Source organism: Nymphaea colorata, chromosome 11 (genome assembly GCF_008831285.2).
Source record: "Nymphaea colorata isolate Beijing-Zhang1983 chromosome 11, ASM883128v2, whole genome shotgun sequence".
NCBI classification, from domain to species: Eukaryota; Viridiplantae; Streptophyta; class Magnoliopsida; order Nymphaeales; family Nymphaeaceae; genus Nymphaea; species Nymphaea colorata.
Window position 1 is genome coordinate 19577212 of NC_045148.1, and position 14922 is coordinate 19592133.

General features: G+C 38.8%; 2 protein-coding genes across 2 annotated transcripts; both read right to left on the reverse strand.

Moving 5' to 3' along the window:
• Positions 1-22: 22 nt before the first annotated feature.
• On the reverse strand, positions 23-907 carry LOC116263637 (cysteine-rich repeat secretory protein 38-like). The gene has a single exon (XM_031643369.1). The coding sequence runs from the start codon at positions 905-907 to the stop codon at positions 23-25; it is 885 nt and encodes a 294-aa protein (XP_031499229.1).
• A 5078-nt stretch (positions 908-5985) lies between these two features.
• Positions 5986-11589, reverse strand: LOC116263638 (cysteine-rich receptor-like protein kinase 10). Its single transcript, XM_050080610.1, has 9 exons — positions 10832-11589; positions 10389-10514; positions 10102-10293; positions 9524-9642; positions 9188-9398; positions 8158-8398; positions 6976-7148; positions 6739-6889; positions 5986-6484 (listed from the first exon to the last, which is right to left on the reverse strand). Exons 1-7 carry the CDS (start codon positions 11172-11174, stop codon positions 7067-7069), a joined length of 1314 nt encoding a protein of 437 aa, XP_049936567.1. The 5' UTR covers positions 11175-11589; the 3' UTR covers positions 5986-6484; positions 6739-6889; positions 6976-7066.
• Positions 11590-14922: the final 3333 nt, after the last annotated feature.

Consider the following 14922-nt stretch of genomic DNA (forward strand, 5'->3'; position numbering starts at 1 on the left):
GCAAAAACAAGAGGAAGAGGGACTAGCCTGACGTAGTGTTAAATGACCCATTTGATGAAGGACTTGGAGGTTCCGGAGGGGGTGAGTCGAATGGAGGAGATGGGCTTGGGCTTGAATTTGATGGGGATGGCGAATTGGACGGAGGAGACAGGCTTACAGTTGGGGTGCCAGCATAAAAGAGCTGGGTATCATACCTCACACGGCAACTTCCAGTGACAATTTCACAGCCGTGTGCATTCTTGCAAGTAGTTTGGATTAGGGAGGTGGTGTTATCCAAGCACAGCTTGCAATCGGCAAGGCTGGTGTCCCAGGTGCACTGCACTAGCACGTATATCGTCTGTAGATCGCTATAAGGGATGTATCCCGTCACAAACATGAGCCTTGAAAGGTCTATTGTTGCTAGATAGGTGAGATTCTTCAGCAGACTCCCCAATTTCTCGTTGAAGACTTTAGGGTCAATCACTTTGTCAGCAACCCAATACCAAAAACCAGAATCCTCAACATTGAGGCGAGCAAAGAATTTGGTGTTGGAGTAGCGGAGCTGGCAATTTTCATACCATATGATGGCATCGACTGCGCTGGGACAGTATGTGTCGACGACTGCTTGAGTGGAATTGTGGATGCAAGCCTTGCAGTCTTCCTGATCAATGTCGCCCCTGCACTGAACCAGGCCATACACTCTGTCCAATCCTTGGCCCCAGGTGGCAAAGCCAAAACCAATGGGAGGAGCAAGGTTTGTCAAGGTGAAGAAGACCCTGCGCATGTTCGCTTCAAACTTGCTTCCTGCCGTGTAATTCACAGCGGCGTTGCAGCGGCTGTTGATGTAGTCATTGCTGCTTATTGCACGGTCGACAAGGAAGAACAGGAGGAGGAGGGTGAAGCCAACCTTCAACAACCTTTGCCCCATGACAGAGTAAACCATATCTATTTCCGCCTGTTAGGGACAGTGGGAAGAAGTCTTCGCTAGATGGAGGGGAGCTTTGGTTATGTCTGTGTATCCAAGGATGCACTGGCGGAGGCAGAAATTTTTGGTTAATGGACACTATTTTAGAAGTTCTCATTCTTTTAAGCGGCACATGGTTACATATAAATAAGCATATGCGATTGCAAGACAACTAGATAATATGTCACAATAAAATCCAGTTGAATTATAAAAATCAGTTTTTGAATCGGCAAGGCTGAACAGGTCGTTGCGAATGGGTTAAAAATATTCAGAAGATCATTTTGCAAAAGTAAATGGAAAACATATAAAAATTATTAAAATAACGAATTAAAAGATTAGTTAAAATTGAACGGATGGCACTCTTCAATTAGCCATGGAATCAAATGCCAGCTTAAAAGGAGAAATCTAATGTAAAACGATGTAAGGAGTGAAATATTGCAATAATCATCGCCCAGTAATCTCTCGTTAATCAGAACAAGTTTCTGCGGCAGAATAACAAAGAGGTCTAAGAAGCAGCACCGAAGGGTGTTTAGCTGCCTGCGCGCACGACTCCTCCAGCTAATAGGACTGATAGATAGGAAGACAGTGCGTCCCTTGAGAGTAGGCACCAAACCGATGACTTGCTTGATATGAATACCAAAGACCGACTTCCTCGTGTCATTTAGATTGTGAGTGGCCTTGGATATCATTCGATATAAATCCACTCACCATCGCCGGGCGGCGGCGGAACTGTCTCACCATAAAAGGCCTGGTTCCTCAATTTCCAGACCATCCCCACAACCTTGGGGAATAGACTGCCAAACTGCCGCGAGCCATCCTCTTTTAAAGCTTGCAGTCTTCCATTTAATGGAAGCCTCTTTCAGATCTGGGGGCATTTGGATTTCTTTCTTAAATTTTCGGCCCAACCACTTCCATAGTTTCATTGAGTAACTACATTGAATGAATAAGTGCGGTGTATATTCCTCGTCTGATTTACAGAGAATGAACAGATTCGCCAACGACACTTGAAATCTTTGTGTGTTGTTTAAAAGTCGGTTTAAGTGCAATACTTGGTCACATGTCATTGCCTGCTTTGGCATTCAGTGTCCTCCATCTAAAATTTTGTTATGTTGAATTCTTATGGTGGTTGGGAAGTCGGTTTCCTTATAAGGAGTTATAATCTTGCTGGTTATTAGGTTTCAATTATGGTGATTTGGAGTGCTATAATTCTCCATCGACTGGAAAAAGGTTAATGCCACCTCTATCAGAGTTCAGTTGCAATCGGTATATAGTTGTGATGAGTGGGTATTTCACCTTTAAATAGAGAGATTATCACTTGCCTCCTTAGGTTAAAATACATGTTTCTTACATATTTTAAAGAAAATGACGATTATTTTCTTGAAACGTTGCTAGCTAGATTGTACTTTGTCAGAATGTTATTCTCTAACAGTAGGACGCGAGAAGATGAACCGTTGAGTGGTTGTGCAATCTAGCAGTGTTTCAAGAACCTTTTCCACTTAGCATTGCAATAAGGTAGCATGTCATTGCCTGGTTTGGCATTCAGTGTCCTCCGTCTAAAAGTTTTGTTGTTTGTTTGTGTGGGAAGTAAAAGTTGAGGCACGAGTGAAAGTTGTACAATTGGTTTACATAAAAGAAGCTGTCTAGTTGGAAGGCAAAACTGGTTATGTGCAAAGGAGTGCAATGGGGAATGTGCAAGCGCGAAAAATTGGTCCACAGGAGTGGCAATGATCAAACTACTCCCATAAAAATAATAATTTTTTTTTTTAAGGGAATAAAAACGGATTGTGAAAAGTAAAAATGTTTAAAATGTCTATTTTTATAAAAACAAATTAAAAATACCTCCACCCTCATTTGTCTGTGCACGCAACTGAATCTGGCTGGAAGGTAGCAGACAGGAAAGCTGTCAATCCACAAAGTATTTCTTTGAATATTTTTTCCCAATTGTTAAATTTATTCTTGACAAGGGCAGGTGGCCAGTTGCTAAATTTATTTCTTCATTTATTTATTTTTTCGTTTTGGCCAAGGAAAACTCATCTAATAGCCTTTCCATTGGCCAAAATCTGATGAAGGCCACAAGAACATATCATTTTACATGCGGTTTACAGTTGAGTGCGTGCACACTCCATGATCGTGATGCAGCAACGGAAACAATATTTCGCTCTTTTACGTCATTTTGGTACAAATTGGACTCTTTTTTTATTTGGAACGACATGACGTTTTGGGAGATCTCCTTTTTGCTGTTCAACATTTTCATTTTTTTTTTCCTCTCACTAATATATAAATTTAATTTTTGATGGTTCTGATTCTGATTCGATTCAGTTGATTCTTAGTTTTTTTTTTTTTGTTGACCAAATGTGTAGTGATCGTCCTACTCTTTTACTTCCTATGCTAACTGCTTCACGTTGCTAGACGTTACCTCTTCTATCATTTGCTTGTCAATGGCATGTTTGGCTGTTATTGCTCTCAATGTTCTTGGCCACATCTTGGCCAGCATGCTTTAGGGGGCATCGAGGTACTAAATGAAGTGAATTTGGAGCATGCAATGGCCGAGATGTGAATTTTTTAACATTGCTGATATTTGATTTTATAATTAGAAGGAGCGTCCTCGAAATCAAATAAAAAAGTAATTTTCGTATCTCAAAATTCAATATGTTGTGCTTCAGCTTCTTGGGTGCTTGCTGCCTTGAAGGAAACAAAAAGATTCTGGTCTAAGAATGTTCTGGTCTAAGAATGTGTGCCCAACAGAAGCCTTGACTACTTTTTACTTCGTAGTCAATTCTATCTTCGCTGCTGAGTCAATTCTATCCGTCATATAAATTTCAAATCCGGGTTATGGTGCTCATATGATGGCCGGCGATAGTTGAGTAAAGATTTTAAGTGGATCCGCTTGGACTATGTTACGAATGAATAATAGCTTATATTTCATAAAAGATCTTGGTCCTTAACCGGTCCTTGGTCCTTTATTTATAGTTCTTGCATTAACTGGTTCGGAATTAGGTCTAGCTATATCACAAGCTTAGAGTAGATCAAAGTAATCAAAGGCCCCAACAAAGGGCGCAAATAAAAATGATGGAGCATGCGCATTGTTCCTTTTTTTGATATCCTTAGAGTATTTGTTATTATAGAGATGCCATAACTTTTTTTGCAGAAATAACGAATAGCTTTTCTCCAGTCATCAGCAGTAGCCAGGTCTGCAACCTAGTGAATAGCTTTTCTCCAGTCATCTAACTTCTTCGTTAATGACAGTCTATGCTGCGTCGACGTGAACATAGATGTGGACGTTATCAGATAAAGCAAACCTTAAAAAATTATATATATATATATAATATATAACGCTAATTTATAATCTGCTATATAATTAATTAATCAAGTATTTAATAGGTTTATTATTTTAAATAGAAATTTAATTTAATAAACAAAGTCTTTTTAGAAAAATAACTTTTAAAAGATGAATCATCAATTTTTTCAAAGAACGATAGGTCTCTTGTAACGAGGTTTAGCCTTGTATTTAAAATTGTGAAAATTCTTAGAGGATTTTTAAAAGATATTATTAAATGGTCAGTTGTTTGGATTCCTAGTTTTTTAGAACTAAAATGGAAATTTGTTGGGGGTAGAGTTGGGATCCGCCAAACTGAGTCGGTGACATCCCTGGCATCTTTCTAAATGTCATCTTTATAAAGAAGAATAAGAGTACATAATAAGAGACAGAGAGAACATTAACCCCATGTCCACCGTTTTAAAATGACAATAGGTTTTTTTCATCCTTCTCAAAGAATGATAGGGAGCTTGAGAGAGAGGCGTGAAAATGAGGGCAGAAACGAAAAATGAAAGTGAAAGAAGGAAAAAAAGAGAGAGAGAGGGATAAAATATGTCATTTGGACACTGTCATAGTTAAAAAATAGAGTTTCAAGTGTCATTGCCAATGTTGGACACGGCCAGATTCTGACTCTGCATATTTTTTTGAAGTGACCATGCAACATAGATGAAAGTGTGACCACTCCTATGATAGCCACCTAGTTACTCAGTTCAGGACTATTGACATACCATATACGACTTCCATCCAGCAAATACCGCAGCTTTTTAGTGACTGATTAGTAAAAGGAAAATAGCCCGCTGATCATCTTTTGTTTTTTCTAACTATTATCTGTGTACGATTGTCCATGCTATTACATATTTTGCATCTGACTATTACATATTATAATTATTATATGTTAATTACCAATAGGGCAAACGAACTACTGCTATTAGAAAAATCTTACAGACAGACAACACATTATATTCTATTACAAAAGATAGAAGACTTGAAGAATAAATAATTAGAACATTAAATAATATATTGAACTTCACAATGGAACTGGCTATTAGCCAACACCAAGTCAATTAAGATTTGCAGACGTAATATGTCTATGAATAGCTATAGATATTTTCCCTGAGACTTACCACCTTGAAGGCATGACATGTCTAAACATTTCAAAAGAAATATGAATTATCACTAATTATTTATCTTGTTTGATGTTAACCTCACATGACCCGTAAAATCTTCCATTTTTCCTATACGTAAGCCTAATTTATGGGGTTTTGACCAATATCAGAAACAAGTCACAGTATTCTAGCTTAAATATACACAAATTTGGCAAGGTAAAATTAAAAGTAATTTCCATGTTAATGCTCATTTCCCGCGCGGTATTTGGCTGCCGTCAGGTCCTAGTGTCAACATTGATTCGCCCCTTGCCCCGCGGCCATATACAAATTGTATGTTAACTCTACCTCATGAGCTTCCCAACCTTTTTTGTGCTTCAAATAAAGAAAATAATCAAAGTTCATATACAGAATAATGTATAAATAAATATGCAGTGTGCACTTGCTTGAGGACCATCCATCTTCATGGTGGTAAAATCTGTTGGAACATGTTAACATTAGATTAACTTGAATGGATCCAAACGAGCAAGTGGACGGTTTGTCCTACCCAGACTAAGAAGGTATACAGTATTGATCTCTTCATCAGACTATAAGCTTAGACATTGTACTACACAATATTGAATAACAACTTATGTATACATGGAGACATCCCACATTCCACTGAGAACCATTATAAACAAAGAACACGACTGCGAAAAAACAAAAAAAGAAAAGAAAGGGAGGTCAGAGATGAATGCACCAGAAGAAGGAGCCGTATTTTGAAAGGCACGGAAGAGATGCCCATCTCAACTTCCTCCTCTCATGAATCGTTCAAAGCTTCGCTAGGCAGACGAACCGAACTCTGAACTAATCCCTGACCTAGTTGAGCTCGTTTGCTGTCCCAAAGGAATGTTTCTGCTTTTTTCAGGTAGGAGGAGCAGGGTTCATAATGGATGGAAGGATCAAGGAGCTGTTTTCAAGCATCCCAACAACCTTGGACATTCTGGGCCTGCTTGATGCATCTTATTGGATACATAGCAGGCCAATATGGATGCATCTTAATACCTCATTTTCCTCATATGTTCCTACCAGTATTTGATCCACAACTTGCTGTGCGTTGTTCTCCCCCCAAAGTTTCCATACCTACACCATAATAACATATTTTTTTTTGTTATTTACTCTGTAAAGCTGTGATAACACCTAGACCGATCAATATGGCGGAGGGTGTCTATTAGGTCTGGAAGCAGTCCAACAGAGTACATTTATATTCATCGTAATGAACGTGCTCTTTCCTTGAGAATGGTTTAATTAGAAACAAGTTGCCTTTAAAATATGGTGCTATTTAAACAATAATACCAGTAAGACACAAAATTTACTCAACAGCGTTAAACGCTCACATAATTTAGTAGACCTTCGTCTGTTTCTCCTTGACTTGAGGAGAACCTCCTTCTTTCACTTATGATCTCCAGCAGCAAAACACCAAAGCTGAAAACATCTATCTTGACCGATACCTTTCCTTCAAGAAGATATTCTGGTGCCATATATCCGCTATAGAAAAAAATGAAAATTTGAAAAAGAAAAACTATTAAAGCTAAAACAGACTAGAATGCATAGATATCGACGGTGTTGCTTACTTGTTAGTACCATGCTCAAGTTCGCTTTGTAGTAAATGCATAATTGGTAGAAGGACGAGAGACAGGATCTGTTGCCCCGTCTTTTCTTTCTTCATTCTTGAGGAGAAACCCTTGGGTGGAGGCTGAAGGTTTTCCATCTGCTTTTATCCCTTCTTATATCCTTCTTTTTCTTTCTATCGTGTCCGACAGAAAAGGTTGATATGATTTCAGATCTTCATTAAAGCAGACCCGACCGTAAAATATGTCATAGGCCATCCAATATAGCCATTGGAAGGTTGTAAATAACAAGACTTTTTAGGCGGCGTTTGATGGCCTTGAATTTTGTTTAAGAATTAAAATTTTCGAAACAAAATTTCATCACAAACTGAAATTGGAATGAAAATTCTAATGCTAGTTTCCCTATGTATTTGATAGTTTAGAATTTTGATTCCAAAATTGAAAATAAGGAATTTGATAAAACATGAATTAAAATTTTAGAATTGACAGAATTAAACCATCACAACATATGTCCTAATGAGATGGAAAAATTCAAAAATTTTATAATTATAATTCCACCCTTATGATAGAATCACAATTGCAGAATTTTGATTTAAGAATAAGCCTATAATTCTGGTATCAAAATTCTTTGTTTGATAATATAATTTCCATTTCATCAAAAAAGTGTATTTTAATTCTGGGATTCCACAATTCCGGCCTCATTTAACACCCCCTTAATGTGGTAATGACTTTGGAATAAACTTTCAATCAGTTCTAAACAAAAATTTGTGGATATATGTAATTTAACATTACTATTACCTTCTGATATTGTCCATAGCTCTTTTTGGTGTCAATATGAAGCAAATTAATGGGCAAGTTGGTACCTAATATGCTTGCTATATATCAGGCCAGGTCTTCACATGATAACCCATATTTTTGTTGGAACTAATTGAAACAAAGTGGGTAACATCCAGATTTACAAGTAGCTAAATCATGAAGACAGTTTAGTAGCAACCAATGGCCTGGGCCTTAGCTAATCTATTCGAGGAATTCTTGCTAGCTAACTGTTAATGCCACTGAAATAATCAACTTTGAGAAAGCCATGCATTAAATGGCGGTTAAATTGATGCATAAGCACTTAAGTATTTGCATTTTTTGCAAAGGCAATCTTTTGGAAGTACAACAAGCAAGCAACAACCAACTTACCGAGTCCCCATGATCTGCAAAGTGTCTACTTGTGTTTGGTCTGTGTCAAATATCTTTGCATTACCAAAGTCTGAGATCTTGGGAATCATGTATTTATCTAATAAGATATTGCTTGCTTTTAGATCCCTGTGGACAATTCTCAGCAAAGAATCTTCATGAAGATATAAAAGCCCCCTAGCTATGCCATTTATGAGCGTAGACCGTGCTGCCCAGTCCAATTGCATGCGCATTATTTCCTCTCCTTTCAAAGTAAAACAAAGTTAAAAGTAATGACCTGCGCTTATTCTTTCTAGCTAGTAATGTTAACCAAATAAGTCACAATTAAGTACACACACACATATATATATATATAATCAACATCTATGGTTGAATGAGTATATTTATATTTTGCAACACTTAAACACTAATAACATTCACAAATGGAGCATTATGCAACAAAAATTCATTCGCTACAGTTTGTAGCATATTTCAGTTTGCTATACATACACACACACACACACATATATATATATATATATATTAATTGATTTTCCTTATTAAATTAGTGTTGTATTAAACAAAGTATATATGTAGACCCCACCCATGCATGACATTGTTTTTATCTGGGTCTAAGACAAGCTACGTCACAGGGGTAGGTGGAATGTGCCCTCCTACCAGTACCAGAGCCTTTCTCAAAACAGTACACAGCCAATCGCAGAGCACCTTCATTGGAGCTCTTCTCTGGCCATGAAAAACAAGAACCCAGGCTTCAACATGCACTCCCGGGCGGAGGGAGTTGTGGGCTACAGCCTACACGGATCCCAAAAGTTTTCTTAATTTTATATTGACATTTTTGAGTAATTTTTTTTACTTACATTTTAGTGCCTCTTAAATTTTAAATTTTATATCTGGTACCTCTGGCTAGAATTTTCAGGGTCCGCCCCTACGTGGACTCCCTTCTCACAAAATCTCTTATCCCACCAGTGAAACATAAAAATCTCCCTTATTTAATTAGGATAAGAATAACAAGGCAAAAGTGAAACAAGCTCACCGAACAGAAAATTATCGAGACTGCCGTTGGCTGCATACTCATAGACGAGTATCTTTTCTTCACCTTCCAAAAGGCCTCCCAAAAGACGGACAAGATTTCTGTGCTGAAGAGTAGCGAGTGCCTGTACCTCATTGATAAACTGCTTTGAACCTTTCCCTGTATTCCGTGATAATCTCTTCACAGCTATTTCTCGATCATCTGGGAGTTGGCCCTGACTAATGAGTGTTAATTAAGGATGCAGATATGGTAACTCAGTTTCAACAGCAGCACTCTCAATTCTTCAATTGATGCTTCAGTATATGCCGTATTTTTGCAACAGAGGAAAAGACTGAATACCCTGTAAACTACACCGAATCCTCCCTCGCCAAGCTTATTTCTCAGTGCAAAATCCTCGGTGGCAGATCTGACGGTAGCGAGGTCAAGCGTTCCATCCATCGCATCTGCTCTCTTAAAAGCTGAAACGAACAACTTAACAAAGTCAACAAAGTACTAAAATTGGTAGTAGATGGAAGGTTTCTGTTCTCAGGTCCGCCAGCTTCTACCCCATTACCTTTGAAGGTAGTTTGTCTTTCAAAATTTTGACCTCACAATTGAGGCCGAATTATTCAAATATACATGTTTGAAAAAATAATGTCTAAATTCGCAGTGCACATGCAATTATAGACCAATTTTATTATAAAAAAATTGTGAATCCCAAAGCCGACTAGTGTATTATGGTTTAACAGGGAGATGTAGTTGCTTGAAATTCATGGAGTGTTTATGTTGTGGGTTCATCAAGCCTGTTGATCCAAACTTCATTTAGCAATCTGTCAATTCAATGTAATGGAAAGACCCAAAAATATGTTTGAAATAAAACGATCAAACTCTAAATGTGTAAGCAAAACATGTAATTTAGGGCCTCCTCTTCTTCCAACCTTGATGTTTTAGGGCCTCCTCTTCTTCCTTCCACGGAAATCCGCCTGGCTTCAACTTCTTTCTCCGAAAGGAACAAAACCCTCTCTTCCAGCAGTATAAGCCGCAAATCACACAAGTAGCAAGAATCACAATCAAGGAAGAGATGACTATTCGTTTAAACACAAGCTTTCCGTTTGCACTTTTCCCCTGCTCTGCAAATATAATTTTTTTTCATGAGAGACAGAGAGAGAGAGAGAGACCAATATAATAGTGTTGGATGCGCCGTTTGGTGGAATAGAGGATGCACCATTTAACGGAGTAGGGCTTGAATTTGATGGGGGTGCTGAAGTTGCAGCCGCCAAGGTGGATGATGCAGGAGAAGGGGGAGACAATGCTGTGGACGGCCTAGGGGAGGAAGGTGGGGATACGCTGCCTGAAAGAAGAACATGACGACCATTGGTTTCAGGGAGAGAAATTAAATTCAGCATTGCAAGATCCCACGAAAAACTGGAACAAGAACTGGACAGCAGAGAGTAATTTTTTTTTTTTAAAACAAAAAAAAAGAAAGTAGAGCCTAGTAACAAGATGCCAGTGGCGCTGAGTAGCTGTTTCATGACTTCGGACTGCGCGACTCCCTAAAACTGCCTCGAGAAGCAGCTTCTTTCTTCATCTTCTGCAGGAAAGTCACCGTAACCGAGAAAAATAAAATCGAAGAAAGTAAGGAAAAGAACAGGGCTGTCGACAGGATACTGGTTTTACAAAGGGAGACGTCAGCGGGGACTTTGCAGATGCCCGGGATCTCCCAAAGCCGGGTCAGGTTGAGGCCGTAGGAACTGACGGTGGAGGGCGAGTTGTAGAGGACGCACAAGCACTTCATCTGGTTCCTCACGACCTCGCTCACGCCCTTGCAGCAATCGGTCGACGGCTTCCTTGTGGGGTCCTGAAGGGCCTCAAGGCAGCCCTGCAGATTGGGGACCAGCATCGTAATACAGTCCTGCACCTGCTGTTCATCACTGACTCCTCCACTGGCTGCAGCCATCGCCACCACCGCCACCACCATCAAAACGACCGTCGCTTTCCACTCTGAACTCATTTCTTCCTACCCTTCAGGCTCCCCGCTTACCTGAGATCTCCTCTTTCCGCTTCCTCTCTCCCTGCTAACTCACCTCCTCAGGAAACAAAAGGATCCGCCGTTCCAGAATTAATCATCCCCAGTTAACAGTACGAACTACGAAGTTAGAGCTAAAAGTTGCAAATTCAAGCTCGATTAATGCAATGGAATTGCATCAGCAAATAGGAGGCGGACTTAATTAATTCGCTACGGCAATTGGCAAACCACGCTACTCCATTGCCAGTCGACAAAAGGCAGGAGATCAATAAGAATATTGAGGACCTATAATTGCTTATCAATAACTGGAGGTTCAAGGAAGAAGGTAGATGGAAATCATGATCATGGACCAACAACATCCACGATGCTCGCTCTCTGTCATCACCTGCATGAACCTACAGATCTGCTTCCTCTGATTTGGTATAGATGATATTGCACGATTGATTTTTAGGACATTGCTTCATCTTTTATTCTTTTTACCCGGAGCTAAAGCTCAAAGCAGAAGCCATCCCGTGAATAATCAAGTCAACAATATAATAATTACGGTAATAGAAATAATAGAAGAATGACTGCAGACACAAACAAGCTAAGCAGGGAATCTTAAATTAACTCTCCAAATTTGCCAGCTTTAAGCCAACTTCCATAACAAGTTGTACAAATTACACATCAGCTAAAGAAGAGTTGAGCAGATTCAAATTTATTGAATCAATATCCTGCACGTGTTTTTGGATCTCTGAAATGCATTGGAACAAGAAATGATTTTATTTAAGCGTTTCAAGCCTCGTTCCAGATCGATTGGTTGCATCCCCATGTCAAGTTCCTGTGGTGCATTTTAACCTAAAAAGGACTAACTTAAAACGACATAATGAACGAGCAGAGCCCTGTATATCTTAACGATATATTTTAATAACTCCTTGGATATTAAGGATGAGAACATTTTAAATTATATTGGGCAGTCTCCGTCGTGGGAGACAAGGTAGGAGTAAAATTTTTCCTATCTATGTAGTCCCCAGCAAATATCGTACTTGGACTCTCTCACCATCTTTTAGTAGAAAAAATGGAAGGCGTGACAAGCAAGGTGACAGACTGGCAGTGGAATGACCTAAATTGAATATAATCAAATCAAGAACTCTTTCCTATACATTATTGCCTGAAACTTGAAATAATTTGCATTTGTGTTCATTGAAACACAAGTGGGTTACTTATTAAATGTTCATTTCAGTTAAATAAAAATTTAACGGATGGACAGGTGAAAGTTTTTCAAACCTGCCTAAGCAAATTTTACTGTGCAACTAAGAATTAGTTTTAATAATGGTATTCACTTTCATATGTGTTTAGGACACTCACCCATCGGAGTGTGCAGTCAAGATCTGAAAAAAAAAAAACGGAAAATTAAATTGGGTGATCAGCGGAGACTTATGATGAAGATTGTATATATCCCGTGGAAGACAAAGAAATAAGGTTGTGCTACCAACTCAATTGTAATTAACTTGTCACCTTTGTTCAAATTGGCTAATTAGTTTGGTAGAGTATCTAGTTGAGGTTTAAGCAAGTCGATTAATTTATTCCGCTGCCACCGAAATCGATTAATTTATTCTGCTATCCTACACAAATATTGATTAATTAAGCTGTTTCTGTCTACAGCCACAAGCACGTGACAATTCAGAATCTGAAAAATTTAATGTAAAGCCTCGGCAAGTCTTTCATTGTTTGCTTTTCATATATCATTTGCTTCCTAGGAAACACTTCTACCAGTTGTAGACGCTGATGTCCTTTAACACTATTTATGGAATATATTATTGCAGCATGACGCCCTTTCGGTTTGTCTGTCAACTCAATGAGCCATTGAATATGCGATTGATATATTTGACATACTGGCTAGACCTATCATGTCAATTGCACGTGTCTTTTCAGTCATCCAGTTGCTCCAATTTGCCAACTTATCAATTGCTAATGTTATTTATACTGATCCCATCTTGTATCCATAAAATTACTAAAGCATTGTTTCATTTCATTTATAGCCATCAAGTAAGTGGGCTGAACCTATGCCTGGACATGAGCCGAGTGGAGCTTGAACTGGGCCAGCACGAGCTTGGCACGAGTCTTAAAACCTTGAACTAGAACTCAATTCGGTAAACTCTTCCTTGTAAGTTGACTTGGGCCTGACTTGTCGAGTTTGTTTGAAGTTCACTTGAACAATTAAGCTTCAAAAAAAGCTTGTTAACTTAATCGAACCTAGTGATACTCGAGTCAAGCCAAGGTTAAATGAATCGAGTTCAGCAAATTTGAACTTTAATTAATTAGCAAAACAGCCAGTTCAAACTTGGCCTGTTAGCTATTGACACCTAGCTGGACACCAGGTTGTGCTGCCATGTTCTCTTGCTTTAGTGGACCTGGAGCTCGAGTACAGGTCTTGGATCTGTAAAATTCCAACAGAGTACTGCAGGAAACTAGGGGTGGGCATCCGGGGCCGGGCTGGGGCGCGGCCTGGTAAAGGCCGGCCCGTTGGGCCGGGCAGCCCGGTCCAGGCCTGGCCCGATAGCCCGGGTCTCGGCCCAGGCCCGGCCCGGCCCGGCCCGCTGAAAAATAAAAAACATTTTTAACAATAAAATAATATTTTAAAATATAAAATATATTTATTAATAATAAATATATATTATTAAAACAAAAAAAATTAAAAAATATATATATATTTTAAACTTAAACGGGCCGAACCGGACCGGGCCGGCCTATCGGGCCCGGGCCGGACCGGCCCGACGCCCACCCCGGCCCGGCGGCGTCCCGGCCCGACGCCCACCCCTACAAGAAACATTGAAAGTTGTACTTGGAATTTGGAAAGTCTCGTACGTATCAAGCTGGGTTTAAGAACCGCGATAAGTATATATATATATATATATATATATATGTATATATATATATATATATATGTCTTGCAAACCTGAATCTGCTGATACTGGGGCAGTGACAGTGACCGAGTAGCTGCCTTGGTCTTAAATTTTTATCATCATACAGTGTCGTTGAGTGCATGTATTCAACACAGGAAATCTTGGTTCAATGCTAGTTACATGTTCCATCATATTACTCTCTTCAGACGAGTTTTGTTGGGGGTAGTTTTTCAGACAAGTTTTGTTGGGGGTAGTTTGACAGCAGAAATATTGGGTAATTATTCTATGAATCTGTCCATAATATTCTTAAATCATTTGTAAAAGTATTCCATAAATCTGCTCTAATATTTTAGACAGATTTACCAAACAGCCACACGATGTTGCTTATTCCAAACAGCCCTTTAAAGTATACCTGAGGAATCGAACGAAAACCAAAAAATCATCTAACAGAACATGAAAAAATAATCTAATTTAATCTGCGGAGCAACTGAACAGTGTATATAAGAGTAGATGAGAATTCTGCAGTTAGTTTGTAGGATAACATGGAAATTTTCATTGTATGGCCTACATTTGAAATATAATTGCAGAAAAGGAACACCTGTCATGCATTCCCTACAAATGACCACACTTTTCCCAAACTTGTCAAACAAGGGCTTGGGATGAATTTTGTGTGAATTAAAAAGCAAAAATTGCCAGCTAAAACAATAAGAAAGTAATCTAGTACTGACAGGGGGTAATATTGAAACATAATTGTTCCCAATTTTTTCTATTTTCCAAATCTTTAATCTTCTATATATCCTAAAACTGACGCGGATTCACTTCAGATATTACACAGTTTTCATAAATAT